At 40.3% G+C, this 18,206-nt stretch overlaps 1 protein-coding gene and 1 long non-coding RNA gene across 3 annotated transcripts in view; one reads left to right on the top strand and one right to left on the bottom strand.

Moving 5' to 3' along the window:
• LOC117526077 (phosphoribosyl pyrophosphate synthase-associated protein 1-like) overlaps positions 1-11,496 on the bottom strand; it is a 42,816-nt gene extending 31,320 nt beyond the window's left edge. For both annotated transcript variants that reach the window (XM_034188090.1, XM_034188089.1), the window contains exons 1-2: positions 11,307-11,496; positions 80-132 (exon numbers count right to left, since the gene is read on the bottom strand). In XM_034188090.1, the coding sequence (XP_034043981.1) occupies positions 80-132; positions 11,307-11,464 (211 nt within the window). In that variant the 5' untranslated portion in view covers positions 11,465-11,496. The remainder of the gene's footprint in view (positions 1-79; positions 133-11,306) is intronic.
• On the top strand, positions 53-11,541 carry LOC117526079. The gene is made up of 3 exons (XR_004565210.1): positions 53-130; positions 1,738-1,743; positions 11,311-11,541. It is a non-coding gene; the product is annotated as an uncharacterized LOC117526079 (long non-coding RNA).
• The last annotated feature ends 6,665 nt before the right edge of the window (positions 11,542-18,206 follow it).

The raw sequence follows: 18,206 nt of genomic DNA on the forward strand, positions 1-18,206 counted from the left end.
GAAAACATATGAGACAAACAAAAATAATCCAATACGATTCAATATGCAAAGGCGTGATGTGAACATTTGTCAGCCTTACCTCTGTTGGAGTCTTGGTAAACCACAGACTTACCCAACTCCACACCCAAACGTCTGAGGGAGAAAAAAAAAAAAAATATCAGAAAACAAAAAGGTGTCAAAACACAGGAGCAACTTTATAAGTATGGGCGGGTGAGCAACACCACCAGAGGCGATGCTGCTAACATTCAAACATATATATATATATATAAAACACTTATGAGTGCCATATATATGTTTGAATGTTAGCAAGTAATCTCATATCTCATTTTAATCAAACTTTGCAGATACATCGGTTACAGATGGGAAGAAGCAATTTGATTTTTGTGTGTGATTGAGGGGTGTGTGATTTTTGTGCAGTGGGGGTGGGGGGGTGACCAACAAACTGTAAACTCACTACAGTCTGTCAGGTGAAAATTTGACTTGTTTACTGGCCACAACTTCTCAAATTCATAAATTTTCTTTCTCATCGATGTAAAGAAAATACTTTTTCTCAATTTTGGTTCAGACAGCATAAGCTGTACATCCCCACTTTGACCTCAGCTAATGTTCAACAATTTAAACATGATTATCAATATTTTTCTTAATACGACTTGAATACTAACAAAACATTTCAAATGATCACAAACAAATTATTCAAAGTACTATAATTCATTTACTTCTTGTAAAATAATGTAGCAGTCATCAACAAAAACAGTAACCCTCAAAATTTGCATTTTTATGCTAAGTGTCATAATAAAACAGCTATTCTACAAATGACAAAAAAAATTGAATTAAACGAGATTCTAAAATGTCTTGATCAAGCCGACAGGTTGTTTGTATCCAGTACATCCACACAGTTGTCACTTTGCATCACAACAAACACTGAATGTGCACAACCTTTATGAAAATAGATGTGCTTTGGGCCGATAGTTACATGAAGAGCTTTAAAAGTTAAAGCAGGCCGCATCAAACAATGTGCTTGGTGGCTCATTGAACTCCACAAATGTTTGTAGACTTGGCTGGGTGACAGTAGAGCGCTGCCAACACACTCATCAAGGATCCTGTCACGCAAGACGTGCCTCATTCTGTGCGGCCTCACCCTAAACTGTATGCGTTACTGTGCCACAAGCTTGGACTGCACATTCAAGTGGTCGAGGAACAGCATAATCAAAATGGGTGTGACCTGTGATCATTTCAGGGTACAAATCAACCATTTAACCCATGAAAAAAAAAAAAAAAAAAAAAAACACAAAACGAGTTACATTGTAAGAATTAAAAAAAAAAAACAACAACAACAACAACAACTTGCATTCTCATACAAGCACAGCACGCATGTGCACACAAGTTTCCACATGTGCATTAAGGAGTCAACATTCTTGGTAATAACGCTTTTTGCCATTATTATTAGGGGTGCACCAATCCCTTTATTCTGTTTCAATATCAGTCTGGATAAGCAGTTGAAGATGAGTGATGAGTGTGAATATTGGAAATTAAAAAAATAAATAAATAAATCCAATGCAAGTCTTCTATTGCAGATCTGAGTCATGTTGTGGGCTATGAGTGTTTTCCTTTAGCTGTATAAAATATTTGAGGTTTGAGTTGATGATTTGTTAGCTGTTCTGGTTAGCAAAATGCATCCATGCAAATGTTTAGCATTTACTCTCAGACTGTCTTGACTGGTATTGGCAGATCCTGAAGGTTCTGGTATCGGCATCGTATCGGATATGACGAAGTGGCATGGTGCCATCCCTACTTATTATTTCCCATTTGCATGCAGCAAATCTCTACCTAGGCCAAAAATGTTAAAGAAATCACCCTAATAACATTCTGCAGTGTTGCAAAACACTAAAACTGTACAAACTAAAATTATTTCTACACTGTAATGTGGAAATTATTTAAATTCATGAACTCATGCTTGGCCGAGTGACAAATCTGCAAGACTGGTCCACAACTTTGATCCGCGCACTTGCATGCACTTCGTGACAATCCCATCCACTGTGTTCCCAGCTGCATGCTGTGCTTGTTCAGCTGGACGCTGCGCTTTGTTCTGCTGGACACTGTGTATATAAAATTATTCTGTAGCGGATTCATCATTTTCTCTCAGAGTTGACTGTTAAAAACACCCCCAGTCGCTTCCGGAATCACAGAAGACTGTTTCAGCTGCCGCTTCTCTCTCTCTCTCTCGCTCTCACTTGCGCTGCATGAGGTGGAAAACGTATTTGGAGCTGTCTAAAAGGTAATTATTTGTAATATTTATATTGTAATAGCTTGAATAAACAGTTAAATGTTCATTCCTTCTTATGAGTAGCTGTTAAAGTATGTTTATGATAGATTTAACATCTCTTTATAATTGTTCAGATGAGCTGCACTGTGATGCGGTGCACTGACGCAATCACTCTCACTCATACGCAGTGTTTTTGAATTGTTTGTGCAATGTTCACGTGAATTTCACGTGATTAATGCGTGATGGAGATTTTGAACATTTCAAAAATTTTCTTTGCGCACTTGCACGAAGCCATGCATGGTTTGAGTTCACTCTCCTGCACAGCAGAGTGTATGCAAGTGCGCAGATCAAAGTCGTGCAAATGCCAGGGCACCTTTAGGCCAACAAGAGAGGAGGGTGGTGTTTACAGTGATTATTTAGTTTTGTTTTTTTTCTCATTAATACAGACTACAGTTACTAGCAAGTCCATTTGGTTGCTTATTGTTTTCACTCAAGTTCTCCACAGCAGAGCCAAGGTGGATGTGGATTTGACACAGGTTTTATGCCGGATGCCCTTCCTGATGCAACTCCACATTATATGGAGAAATGGCAGGGGTGGGTTTGAACCGGGAACCTTCTACACTGAAATCAAGTGCACTAACCACTTGGCCACCACCCCTGCTCCAGATATAGTTTAATATTTCCAAAGAGGTTATATATGAGAATTAGAGAGCGCACCTGCACTGAGCCGTGTGCCGGCAAGGAGGCGTGATCGCCATTTTAATTCCGGGAAAGTTAGTGATTTGCGTGCATAGAAGTTCAAGAAGCTGGTGGAATATGCCGGAAAGCTGTTGGCATGTTGGCAAAGCCACAAACGGAGGAACAAGGGAGACAATATTTCCCTCCATAAGTAAGTGGTTTTGGTTCTTCTTGTCACTTTGTCCGTGATATTTGGATGATAAACAGCTGTATGTTTCCTGCCGTACTTGTGTTGCCCGATGACACTGACCATTAACTCTTCACTTAAGTCTAGTTTATATTTCCCACTGCTAGACCAATGTCTAGTTAAAATACTTGTCGTTAGTGATTAAAATTGTTCAACAAGACTGGGGTTTTTTTTAATTTGCACCTTAAAATAATGAGATTATAATGACCTGCGCACTGTGCCACTCACAGTCACACCCACACAGAGATGTGTACCCACACCACTGACTTCATGAATGAAACTTGGTCAATAAAGGATAATTGTGTAAAAAAAAAAAAAAAATATATATATATATATATATATATATATATATATATAGTAATGGTTTTAGGAGCCGCGCTGCGTTGAACACAGCTGCTGCAGCAGGACGCCTCAGCTCAGCAGCTTGAACAGCGCAGATCCGTGTAACTTTCAACACTAATATTTGGGAATGTGTGTGTGTCAGAGTAGGTTTAATACTTTCCTGACATAATTTAATGTAAATTAATTTTGCTGGCTCGATATCCAGGTCAAAATGGCATTTTAACACATATTTTGCGAGCATTTTTCTGAGTGTGTTCAGTCGCGAATCTCCATTGAAAATGCATTAATATCCGGGTACTTCATCAATATTTTGCCCGGTTAGAAGACATCATGTCGCTGTCCATGAAGGGACGTTTTTGTTTAGTGTGCAGCATTGGGAGTGCGCTCTCTAGTTCTCATATACAGCTCCATGAATATTTCTCACATGCAACTCTCTGGCTTGGCCTGTTTTTCTACAATTCAAATCAAAGCACATCCCATTTAAATCCTAAATGACTCATTGGGCAACAGTTTAACCACACAGCTACTGCAAGGTGTGCAACACAGTGCTTTTGCACAAGCACTGTGTTGGTTTCCAAGCCACACCCATTTGGGGTTTGCCTATTATTAAAAAACACACGGTCTACTAGACATGGTGAGTGATTATTGACCCGGGTACCCACAGTCGAAGCCGGCTGCTGTTCAGACTCACACTAAGTGTTTCACTTTTTCTGGGCAACACACAATGCTTCACAAACACAGTAACTTAAAAAAAAAAAAAAACAGTAACTGCGAGGCTAATTTAAAAAAAACCCTCAAAATGGTTACATTTTACAAGTTGGGGAAAAAACAAAACAGAAAGCCACATCCCATCGCCATTTCAGCAAATTGTCAAGACTTTGGCACAGGGACATTGTGCCATTGCTTAGGGAGAGCCCTGGACTATTGATGTTGTTTAAAAACACAAAAGTACTTTTTATCCGATTACTCGATTTAATCGCCAGAATAATTGATAGAATATTCGATTACAAAAATAATCGATAGCTGCAGCCCTAGCATGAAATAAGTATTTGATACAATAGAAAACAGATCGTAATATTTGGTACAGAAACCTCTGTTTGTAATTACAGAGGTCAGACGTTCCTGTAGTTCTTGACCATGTTTGCACACTGCAGCAGGGATTTTGGTCCACACCTCCATACAGATCTCCAGATCTTTCAGATTTTGAGTTTCAGCTCCCCCCAAAGATTTTCTATTGAGTTCAGGTCTGGAGACTGGCCAGGCCTCTCCAGGACCTTGAAATAGTTCTTACAGAGCCCCTCCTTAGTTGCCCTGGCTGTGTGTTTGGGGTCATTGTCATGCTGCAACACCCAGCCATGACCTATCTTCAATGCTCTTACTGAGGGAAGGAGGTTGTTTGCAAAAATCTTGTGATACATGACCCCATCTATCCTCCCTTCAATATGGTGCAATCGTCCTGTCCCCTTTGCAGAAAAGCACCCCCATAAATGATGTTTCCACCCCCATGCTTCATAGTTGGGATGGTGTTCTTGGGGTTATTCTCATCCTCCAAAAACGGCAAATGGAGTTGATACCAAAAAGCTCTATTTTGGTCTCATCTGACCACAACACCTTCTCCCATGCCTCCTCTGGATCATCCAGATGGTCATTGGCCAACAAGCCAGAATTCTTACTGGTTGGTTGGTGATCAAGTATTTATTTCATGCAATAAAATGTGATGGTGATGGTATAGTGGTTAAGGTGTTGGGCTTGATTCCAGAAGATCACGGGTTCAAATCCCCACCTGACTGGAAAATCACTAAGGGCCTTTGGGCAAGGCCTTTAATCCCCTATTGCTCCCGGTGTGTAGTAAGCGCCTTGTATGGCAGCACCCCGACATCGGGGTGAATGTGAGGCATAATGGTAAAGCGCTTTGAGCGTCTGATGCCGATGGAAAAGCGCTATATAAATGCAGTCCATTTACCATGGTACACAGTGTCGCTATTCAGTGGCCACCTCATCTGTGAAATTTTACACTAATTCATACAAAACACAAACTTATAAATTGGTGGTGTTTTCTGTGTAGACTCGAATGCACACTGATTTTATCCGGGGACAGTGATTAAACACAACTACAGGATCTGTACATTTTCACTTTTAGGTTCATTCATTCATCTTAGTCCAATTAAGGGTCACGGGGGGCTGGAGCCTATCCCAGCAGTCATAGGGCGCAAGGCGGGGTACACCCAGGACAGGACGCCAGTCTGTCACAGGGCCACAAACAGACAAACAAACACAGACACACCCACACACCTAAGGACAATTCTAAAGATTCCAAGTCACCTAACCCGCATGTCTTTGGATGTGGGAGGAAACCGGAGCACCCGGAGGAAACCCACGCAAACACAGGGAGAACATGCAAACTCCACACAGAAAGGCCACGGGAATTGAACCCATGACCTTCTCACTGTGAGGCAACAGTGCTAACCACTAAGCCACCGTGTTGCCCACTTTTAGGTTCATATTTTGGAAGAAAAGGGTAAATTAACCAATTCCATTAATCAAATCAAATCAATTTTATTTATATAGCGCCAAACCACAACAAACAGTTGCCCCAAGGCGCTTTATATTGTAAGACAAGGCCATACAATAATTACGGAAAAACCCCAACGGTCAAAATGACCCCCTGTGAGCAAGCACTTGGCAACAGTGGGAAGGAAAAACTCCCTTTTAACAGGAAGAAACCTCCAGCAGAACCAGGCTCAGGGAGGGGCAGTCTTCTGCTGGGACTGGTTGGGGCTGAGGGAGAGAACCAGGAAAAAGACATGCTGTGGAGGGGAGCAGAGATCAATCACTAATGATTAAATGCAGAGTGGTGCATACAGAGCAAAAACAGAAAGAAACACTCAGTGCATCACGGGAACCCCCCAGCAGTCTAAGTCTATAGCAGCATAACTAAGGGATGGGTCAGGGTCACCTGATCCAGCCCTAACTATAAGCTTTAGCAAAAAGGAAAGTTTTAAGCCTAATCTTAAAAGTAGAGAGGGTGTCTGTCTCCCTGATCTGAATTGGGAGCTGGTTCCACAGGAGAGGAGCCTGGAGAGATTAATGCTTCCAAGGTTTCTGATTGGAATAATCCAGTCACTCAATTCAACTGGATGGTTCCCTGTTTCGTCTTTTTGCCTCAGACACACAGACAGAAGACTGAGAGGTTGGCCACATCCATCATACTGTGCAGAGTTGTGCCATGTATTCTGCGTGCAGTTCTGTGCACCAAACTGTCACATGCGTATAGCTGAAACTAGGGCTGCAGCTATGGATTATTTTAGTAACTGAATATTCTATCAATTATTCTGGTGATTAATCGAGTAGTACTTTTGCATTTTTAAACAACATCAACAGTCCAGGACTCTTCCTATTGTTGTCAAATTTAGTGTATCCCTTTCTGTTTTCCTGGGTAATTATTTTTCATATCTTTACAAGTTTTGGAACTTTCCTGGTGTCAGGAGCTCAGCCCAAAGTCTTGACATTTTGCTGAAACGGTAATGGGATGTGGCTTTCTGTTTTTTTGTTTTCCCCCAACTTGTACAATTTAACAATTTCTAAATTGTTTTTGTTTTGTTTTTAAAGGTTGGTGGACTGGTCCCTGATGTAATTTACTTTTTATCTCTCTTTCTCTGCGATTCAGCAGATGCATTTCATCTGGAGGTTTAACATGCAAGCCTCGCAGTCACTTTTTTATTAAAATTATTATTTTATTTAAGTTTCTGTGTTTGTGAAGTGCTGTGTGTTGCCCAAAAAAAGCAAAAATTAAAAAACAAAACACTCAGTGCGAGTCTGAGCAAAGCACAGAAGAAAGAGTGGACTTTTGCTTAGAGGATCTTTCAGAAACTGTTTGTCAGTGTTGCCGGGGACGGAGGTGTGACTCGCCCAGTGTGAGGGGAGTCCTTTGAGCCCCTCACACCGGGTAGAGAGAGACAGCAGCCACCACCGGGCGAATAGCCACTCCCTACGTAGAGCGGCAAGCAGGCAGCGGACAAAACAGTGTTTTTTTTTTTAAACAAACACACTGCTTCGCTTTCAATGCGCAGTAAGCTATTTCAGATGATCAGCGTGGACCGTCTTTTTCCTAAAGCCTGGTTCACACGGTAAGATGATTAGGCCGATATCAGACCCGATCTTCCCCTTCCGACAATCCTAAGGACGCCCCGACAATCATTATGACGCTAAAGATAATCTTAGGAAATATTCCTGCTGTGTGTGGTTTGTTAAGAACACTCTGATCTGCTCGGAAGGACGTCAAGAGCGCTCCGATCGCAAATCGGGGATATTCAACATGTTGGATTGTCTTGGCCCGATATCGCAGCGTGTTGTGTCCCCCAACCACAAACGAGCACGCAGCCTGCTGAATGTGACGTGCAGCCAATCAGAAAGCGAGGTAATGGACGCACGGGGCGAAATCTAAAATCAAAACAGCTGTTATGGCTTACCAGAAGTCCGGGGGTCATGCTGTCTCCACTCCTTTTAAAGAACGCCTTTTCGTTTTCTTTTTGTATCTTTTTTTTCCCCTCTGTTTTAAATAGTCCAAAAAGTGTCTGTTTTTTTACTATGAAGTCACGTTTAATCTTGAGATTTTGCGAGATTTCCTGTCTGACCTGGGAATATTCATGTGTGAAATCTGTTTGTGTGTGGTGTTGTTGTCCTTACCGTGTGGTTGCACACAACACACTGGACAACCAACACTGTTAGATTCATGATTTTTTTTTTAACTCCACGTGTGTGGTCCCTCAGGTTTTGGAAACCAACTGACAATTTTAAAATCCTGCCTCGTGAACCAGGCTTAAAAGGATTTATTTACTCTGTGTGCCACATTGGAAAGCGATAGTTTTGTGCTAAAAGGATTAGCGCTTACACAGCCTGTGCACATGCTCTAGTTTTCTGGGGTTTTTTTCTGGGGACGTTACAGCGCCACACACAGGCCTGGCATATGTACTACAACATTAAATGAAGCTTCGGGGCACAGAATTTGCCTCGAACATTTTTTGCAGTCGAATTATTTGATATTATTTGAGTTACTGGACTAATCATTTCAGCCCTAGTTGATACAGTATGGTTCAATACAAAATACATGTATTTTCTCATCCCTCATCAATAGTTGCATCAGGAAACCTGACAGGAACTTATCGTGACTTGACCCATCCTATGACCTTTAAATTGTGGTTTGTACGAAATTGTGAGGATGGTGTACTGCTGCACCCCTACTGTCTGTGGGACTGAGATCTGCACCTGCTGTGTATTCACCACCCACCACTGGAAACACTGGATTATATGGTTGTTAGCTGCAACAGTTCTGTCATTGCATGTTCTGTCAATCTTGTGCTTTTTGTCTTGCCTTGTTACAATGACAATAACAGGTGGTCGCCCCACTGAGTCTGGTCTGCTTTACATTTCTTTCTATAATCAAAAAACACAAAGAGAGTTTTTTCCCTTACCGCTGTTGTCAATGTGCAAGCTGATGGGATAGGTAAGTTCTAATACTGAGTTAAACTGAATTAACTGAAACTGTAGCTGATTTGTGATTACCTGTTGGGTCTGAAACTTTATATCAAGAAAACAAAAAGATTTGTATAATTTAACTTTGCACAAGAAACCTGACATTTGAGGTTTCAGCCCAAAACCTGAGACAGAATATACACCAAACTACCCAACAAAATCAAATCAAGTCAAATAAACACTGCCTCATTTGAGTGAAACTCCTATCCTTGGGAAACCGCTCTCACCTTTGCACTGTTCATCTGTGCGAAAGAATAATGAAGCAGACATGCAAAGCAGATTTTACTATTAGGGAAGTATAAATATTAGTGACAAAATAAGACCCTAAATGTTGCCTGGGTGAAAGTTAAACTGTTCACTTCTAATGCTGACACAGCGCACATTATTTACTGCAAGCAATCAAACTGTCAAGCTCTTTAATTCTCACACGACAACACCCAGTCAACAAAAATGCAGGGCGTTGTGTTGCATTTTTGGGAGCATTCATGTCTGATGATGCCCATGAAAAGTATGACAGTAACAATAAATACATTTAACGGGGTCATACTATGTCCTAAAATAACCCACAGTCACCACGGTCACACATCGTACAAAACAAAATAAATAAAAATAAAAACAAATTTCAGGTGTCTGAGAAACAACCTGCTTCTGTATTTGTCCCTTTAAATGAAAATGAGCTGTCCTCTCTATACTCACTCACTGTCACTCCCCCACTGTGATTTAGGGCTGCAATGAACAACTGGTTTTCTAACTTATTAATCTTTTCAACAGTTCGTTGATTATGTGATTACAGTTGGTTAATTTGCCAGTAAATCAGAACCACAAATTCTATAAATAATGGTGAACACTGCATCCAAAGCATTCATCATAAAAAGCATTTATTTTACAATAAATAAATAAAAAATCCCAACATATAAAGGATATAAAGTGACAAAAATAACATGGAAGAAAATCTTACACACAGCTTTGCCTGTTCTTGAGACATAAAAAGACATAATATAAAGGAAGTGGCGATTTGCACAGCCGCCGTGTCCATAACTCTCATTTGGCTATTTGCACGGCAAGACGTGGTAAAACTTGGAGCTACTTGTATAAACAAACATACTGCATTAAATGAGAGTTATGGACACGGCCACCATTCGAATAGGGTTGGCCTTTTGCCACCAGAGTCTTGCCGTGCGAATACTGAAATGAGAGTTATGGACACGGCTGAATAATAATAATAAAAAAAAAATCAACAAAATCGAAAAATATTAAAGGAGTTAAGACATCTTGAATGCACTATGTTTGTTTATACAAGTAGTTCCAAGTTTTGCCACCAGAGTCTTGCCGTGCGAATAGCCAAATGGGAGTTATGGACACAGCCGCCGTGCGAATAGCCACGGCCTAATATAAAATTCCTCCTATTCTGGTGTGACTATATACCAAAAAAAAAAAAAAAAAAAAAAATCACATGTAAATAGAACCCAGTTTTCATATCAATTATCATTAAAGTTGGAATTCATCATACATTTCACATATTTATGAATATTTATCAGGCGATCATCATTTGTAATGCTTTTATGGTGCATCAAATGTGCTTAAAACATGTGCACAGTAAGTAATATATATATATATATATATATATAAGGGTGATGCAAAAGTTACAAATACACTTGTGTTTCTGAAATTACATAGTACAGTAAATAAACATTAAACACACATTAGATACTTTGTCAAGGTATATGAAACAAAGTAACAAATATAGTATGGATGTGATTGATTGATTTCAGGTAAAGGAAAAATTATAGGTGTACCTTGGCACATACACTCACCAGCCTCTTCATTCGATACACCTTGTTAGAACCAAGTTGGACCCCCTTTTGCTTACAGAACTGCCTTAATTCTTCATGATATATATATATATATATATATATATATATATATATATATATATCTCATGTAAACTTTTTTCCCCCAAAGTGGTCCTCATACAGATAAAAAATAAAACAAGACAGAATAGTAATAGACACATAGACAAGCAAGGGGGCCATTAATACAGACTACATAACCATAAAAACTGAATAAAAGTTTCAGCATTAAATGTATCCCAAAATAAAAAATATGATTTGACGTTTCTTTAAACGTGCTCTTAGCTGGAGATGGTTTAACAGGATCAGGATCAGTTCACCTGAGTCACACCCAAAGTGGATTTAAACCAACAGCCATTCGGCTGAGGGCTGATAAGTTTGAAGGCTGACTTACTCAGTAATCTTTTTGGCCAGTTCTGTGCAGGCGGCGGTGGAGTTGGCAGAAAAAACACGATATCCAGGTCTTGAAACATTCATTTTGCCGTAACCGTACGACAGCTTTGGAATTTGAGAGACGAGAGACCTGTGAGCTCCAAAGCGCCGAATGGGCATGTTGTAGTGGAAACAAAAATATTTGCCGCAAAATTTCAAAGACTTCTGTGCACAAGATGCACATACATCTTTAAAAAGTTCGAGGAAATAAATACAAACGCTGTGAATGTCGCTGAAGCGGTATAAACTAAGTACACGTGCAGCGCTCCCGAAAATAAAAATAACAATTTAATCAAAAATATTCAAAGCCGAGCTGCGGCTCTGACAAAACGATTTACAAAGTCACACTAACAGTGTCGGCGATGCCACAGAGGCAAAACCCTACTGCGGTCTTCAAATGCGGCAACGAACTGTGGAGATGCAGCAATGCGGGAGAGAGAGAGAAACATTTAAAACAAAACACGCCACGCTACCCCACGGTCAACGAACAGAGGAAGAAGACTGACGTTACAGAGGACCAATCACAGGCATCATCTTCACGCGCAGCGCCCTGCCCTCACACGCGCAGGCTGTGAAGGGGCGGTACCGAGCGAGTTCTTAAACTGAACATCGGGCGGTGAGTGGCTGACAGCGCTTACGTCATCATTGCTTGTTGTCAAACAACGGCGAACGTAGAGATCAGTGACGTGGAGCACAAAAGCGGGATAGTGAAGCTCGCATGCTCCAGACCAGGCTAAAATCCAAGATCTATTTAATCTCATCCCCTATCTCAGCCAGCAGCAGTCACCACAAACAGAAACCAATAGTTATTCCACTTCCCACTGTCATTATTTAAACACCCGTGATCATTCATTTCAATCGTTTTAGATTTTTAATGTAGTTTAACCTTTATGTAACCAGGTTAGCCCCAATGCGATCGAGACCTCTTTTGCAATTGAGAATGGCCAATTATAAAGTTTCCAATTCACATAACCTTCATGGCTTTAAAATGTGGGAGGAAACAGGAGCACCTAGAGGAAACCCACACAAACACAGGGAGAACGCGCAAACTCCACACAAAGGCCACCGGTGGGAAACAAACCCATGAGACAACAGTGCTAACCACTAATCCACTGTGCTGCCACAAGACACATAAATATAGATAAATATAAGATAAACATGAGATAGACAGACAAATTATGACTTTAGATTTCCCATTGAGGCTTTTCAGGTTTCAAATCCCGCAAAACTTCGGAGAGGTCACCATGCTGCGGAGATCTCAGCAACATTGAGAACTGCATTGAGATGCTCTGATCACGCTTCACTTTAACCGCTGCACACGGACAACACAATTAACATTGCAAAATCAAACTATTTTTATATTGTGCCTAAAACTTTTGTGAATATACTCTCTGGGTTTATAGACGTTGTTATTGCGTTTGTTTTATGTAAACGTGAGAATCACAGGCTGTCTCTTCGTTATTTTCAATAGGAGCTGCTGTGAGCTACAATCGCTTCCTTGATGATGTCGTTCTGGGGGAAAGTGAAGTTTGCTCTTTAACGTCTTGATTATTGTTCTTTACAACACTGTTTGTCCTTTGTTCCAGACTAATATATATAATACGTCTGAAATTCGGTTTGCGCTTATTAAATTCCACGCAGATTAAACGTAGCAGACACGGATTTTTTGTTATAATTGTTTTAGCAAGTTTTCAGTGTATCATGCATGTAGTCTCTTATTAATGTGATGAAAAGTATAAAAAATGACATTTTTGTAGTATAATATTCATTTACAATTGTCATCATGTGGATTCTCTATGTTGTTTTGACTGCAGCGACTCTCTGGCGCGCAAGGAATTATGGGATACATGAAAACCCCGAATAGACTACATATAAAATACACATCCCATATAAATGGAAATAAATGTCAAAGACTAACATGACGTACCTTTACTGAATAAGGACAAACTGTGACTTCAGTTTTGAATGGTGCTGATGGTTTACCTGCTTTGATTTGTCCAAAGCAGGTAAACCATCAGCAACATTCAAAACGGTCATACAGTGACTCTACATGATAGAAAGCATGGAATTAAAGCATATTAAACACAAGAACAAATACACATTGAAATGTCTTTAATGCACCCCGCATGTCTGCACACTGTGGAGCACGCACAACACGCAATGTATTGTTCACACATAATTCACCAAGTCATTATCACCTGTGGTTACAGTCCTGCTCTACGTTAAACCTGCTTTGCATGTAAATATGCCACCACTTGCAGTTACACTGTGTTCCCTGCCTTACATATGTTGACACTGCCTCGATTACCATGATTTTGTCACACCCCTGGACGCTCAGCGTCTCTGGGGGTGAATGAATCCCGTTTTTGAGATATACACTGTCACGTGATCATTGGGAACCCAGTCCCATGGCGGATTTTGCAAGTAAAGTCGAAGGACAAACTGCAACCTGTTTCTTGGTATTTGCTTCAAACACATTCATAGTATTTCCTTGTTTCAGCTTAACATAATTTCAACATTTCCTTGTTCGAGTTTAATATCGTTTCGTTAGTTCATTCAATCGTTCATATTGTTGGTTAGGTCGGAGTGAACTAGCCAGGTCGCAGGTGCACACATGATGGCAGACAATGCAAATATTGTTAACCTGATTTTGGCAAAGCCATTTGATAGTTTTCCCAGAAACAGAATTAAACAGCAGGGCAGATCAACACCTAAGATTGATTTGGTGCAAAAAGTGAGGAAACGTAACAGGTCTTTTCAGCTCTCCTGGTATGACAAAGTTAGCTGGCTGACTGGAAGTGCTGTGACAAAGAAAATGCAATGTTGGCCACGCCTCTTGATGTAACCATCTCAGGGATCTCTTGTCTGGTCAGAATTGGGTTTTGGAGATCTGTCTAACTTTGAACGGACATATAAAAGGTATGGAAAGAGCAATGAACATGTGAGTGCATGTGCAAGGTTAAGTTGCCTGAGCAGGGTCAGAGATGAACATGAAATTAATGAAGGTGCTCGCATTCAAGTGGCAAAACATCATGAAACAGTGAAACTAAACAGGGTCTTCCTGAACCGCCTTAGTGATGTGACTTCCTTGCTTGGCTGGCAGGATTCTATCCTTTGGAGGACACGATGAGAGCAGTGAATCATCCAGCAAGGGCAATTACAGGGAGTTCACAGACTCATCTAAATATGACTCTGTCCTGGACAAACAATTCCAGTCATCAGCTGTGTTTTCTGGTATGTCTCTTTCTATCCAACATGACTTGATCTCTGCTCTTGCAGCCACTGTTTCTGATGAAATCAGAGATTAAATCCAGGCTGCTCCTTTTTTGGATGGCAGGTGGATGAAACAACTGATACTGCTTGTCATGCCCAACTTTCTGTCATTGTGCTCCATGTTGATAGTGCAGGCAAAATTCAGGAGTGCTTAATTGCTTTTTTTAATGTTTCTGACAGGCAAGATGCTCAGGCTGTTTTTGAAGTACGAAAAGAAATGTTTTAAGTTCTTGTTTTCAGTTTCTTCAGTTCTGTAAATCTTTGTGAAAACCTTGTACCTGTTGGAATGGCCTAAGCAGTGGGTCACCCCTTGGAGTCTGGTCTGCTTGAGGTTTCTTCCTCAATATCATCCATCAGAGGGAGTTTTTCTTTACGTGTCACCAGACCTTACTTGTGTGAAGCACCTTGATGCAGCTTTGCTGTGATTTGGCGCTATATAAATGTATTCAGTTGAACTGAATTGAAATTAAACCTGCAGGGCTACAATTTTAGGGATAAACTTGTGGCAGAGACATACGGTGGGGCTGCTGTCATGGCTTCAGCTCTCAATGGTCTACAGACCAAAGTGAAGGCGATTGCCACCCAGTGCAATGTTTGTGCATTGTTATGCACAGACTTAATCTGGTCGCTCCTACTCAATGGAGTTTTACATCACGGATCATGAGCACTGTGGCAAACAACTTTGACGGCCTCCTACAGGCTTTTTATAACATCACTGCAGATAAGACAATGGATGATGACACACTGGATTGTGCCAAAGGTTTTGTAATGAAACTGGAGGATTTTGAGTTTGTGTTCATGTTGTACACATATGAATGAATCTTCTCGGAGGCTGAGATTTATCGTTATCGTCCAGCAGAGGGTCATGGATGTTCTCTATTGCAAGAAAAGAATTGCTTCTCTTCTTGCTTTTGTCAAAGAGAAGAGGTCGGGGGGGGGGGGGGGGGGGGGCTTTCCAAGCTATTTATGCCAAAGCAACAGGTCTCACATCTGACCCACGAGATGTGAATAATTACTGTACGCTGCCTAATTTGATTGAAACTCCTATCCTTGGGCAACTCTTCCCACCTTTACACTGTGCATCTGTGCCAAAGCAAAAAGAATAAAGCAGATATGCAAAGCAGATTTCACTATTAGAGATATATAATTAGTAATGACACAAAAAAAGGCCTTAAAATGTTGCCTGGGTATCACAGTTAACCAGTTTACTTTTAGTGCCTGCACAGTGCACATTATTCATCGCAAGCACTCAAACTGGAGCTCTTTAATTCTCCCAGGACAACACCCAGTTAACAAAAACACAGACTAGACCTAAGCTAAAAAAAAAAAAAAAAACATGGGCGTTGTTTTGCATTTTGGATGTGTTGCTGTCTGATTATGTCTATGAAAGGTATCGTGCATCCAGAAAGTATTCACAGCACTTCACTTTTTCCACATTTTGCAATGTTACAGTCATTCCAAAATGAAGTGAATTCTTTTTTTTTTTCCACCTCAAAATTCTACACACATTCTACTTTCATTGGTATATGACAGTGTGATTACCTTTATTCACTGCAGTTAACATGGCCAGGCACCTCCGTTTCCTCAAGATCATTAGAGCCCAACAGACATACAGTACTGTTCAGAATAATAGTAGTGCTATGTGACTAAAAAGATTAATCCAGGTTTTGAGTATATTTCTTATTGTTACATGGGAAACAAGGTACCAGTATTTTCAGTAGATTCTCACAAATCCAACAAGACCAAGCATTCATGATATGCACACTCTTAAGGCTATTAAATTGGGCTATTAGTAAAAAAAAAGTAGAAAAGGGGGTGTTCACAATACGTAATAGTAGTGTGGCATTCAGTCAATGAGTTTGTCAATTTTGTGGAACAAACAGCTGTGAATCAGGTGTCCCCTATTTAAGGATGAAGCCAGCACCTGTTGAACATGCTTTTCTCTTTGAAAGCCTGAGGAAAATGGGACGTTCAAGACATTGTTCAGAAAATTATAGGCTGTTCATCTACAATGACCTCCAATGCTTTAAAATGGACAAAAAAAAAACAGACGCGTGGAAGAAAACAGAAAACAACCATCAAAATGGATAGAAGAATAACCAGAATGGCAAAGACTCAGCCATTGATCAGCTCCAGGATGATCAAAGACAGTCTGGAGTTACCTGTAACTGCTGTGACAGAAGACGCCTGTGTGAAGCTAATTTATTTGCAAGAATCCCCCACAAAGGCCCTCTGTTAAATAAAAGACGTGCAGAAGAGGTTACAATTTGCCAAAGAACACATCAACAGGCCTAAAGAGAAATGGAGGAATATTTTGTGGACTGATGAGAGTAAAACTGTTCTTTTTGGTCCAAGGGCCGCAGACAGCTTGTGAGACGACCCCCAAACTCTGAATTCAAGCCACAGTTCACAGTGAAGACAGTGAAGCATGGTGGTGCAAGCATCATGATATGGGCATGTTTCTCCTACTATGGTGTTGGGCCTATATATCGCATACCAGGTATCATGGATCAGTTTGGATATGTCAAAATACTTGAAGAGGTCATGTTGCCTTATGCTGAAGAGGACATGCCCTTGAAATGGGTGTTTCAACAAGACAATGACCCCAAGCACACTAGTAACCGAGCAAAATCTTGGCTCCAAACCAACAAAATTAATGCCTCACAGATGTGAAGAAATCATGAAAAACTGTGGTTATACAACTAAATACTAGTTTAGTGATTCACAGGATTGCTAAAAAAAAAAGCAGTTTGAACATAATAGTTTTGAGTTTGTAGCGTCAACAGCAGATGCTACTATTATTGTGAACACCCCCTTTTCTACTTTTTTTTTTTTACTAATAGCTCAATTTCATAGCCTTAAGAGTGTGCATATCATGAATGCTTGGTCTTGTTAGATTTGTAGAGAATCTACTGAATCTACTGGTGCCTTGTTTCCCATGTAACAATAAGAAATATACTCAAAACCTGGATTAATCTTTTTAGTCACATAGCACTACTATTATTCTGAACACTACTGTATCAGTTGGAAGATAATGATCCAACGTGAGGCTTTCACCATCAGTATCTGTGTTATTTTTGCTGATATGAAAACTTTTATTTTACCACATTAACAATGCAGAAAAACACTCTCTGTTGGAAATGGTCTCACGTCAATACATAGTTTGTCCAGCAGAGAGCATGCTGATGGCATTCTTTGCAAAGCTGTCAAGCATGGCTGGGAACCACATCACCCTTTGGTCACATTACTACAAAGACAGAGGCTAAGCAGCGAGCTGCCATTCACTTTCAATCAGAGTGGATTGCATGGTCACTATGCTGTTAGCTAGGCATGTCCAAAATGGACGGGAAGTCTAACTTATACAAATACTCAGTGATCCAGTGAACGCAGCCTGAGGTACGCTGGTTATATGATAAAGTTCATGTTTAAACTATAGAACATCAACCTTTACATTTCTTTCTCATAACACTGTTAAACCGAACACTCCATTTTAATACAATAATTAAGTTAATGTAACTCAACCTTTGAAAAAAGTTATAGTCACTCATTTCCATTAATTAAACTAACTCAAAAATGAACTGTCATAACA

The sequence above is a fragment of the Thalassophryne amazonica genome, chromosome 15 (assembly GCF_902500255.1).
Source record: "Thalassophryne amazonica chromosome 15, fThaAma1.1, whole genome shotgun sequence".
NCBI classification, from domain to species: domain Eukaryota; kingdom Metazoa; phylum Chordata; class Actinopteri; order Batrachoidiformes; family Batrachoididae; genus Thalassophryne; species Thalassophryne amazonica.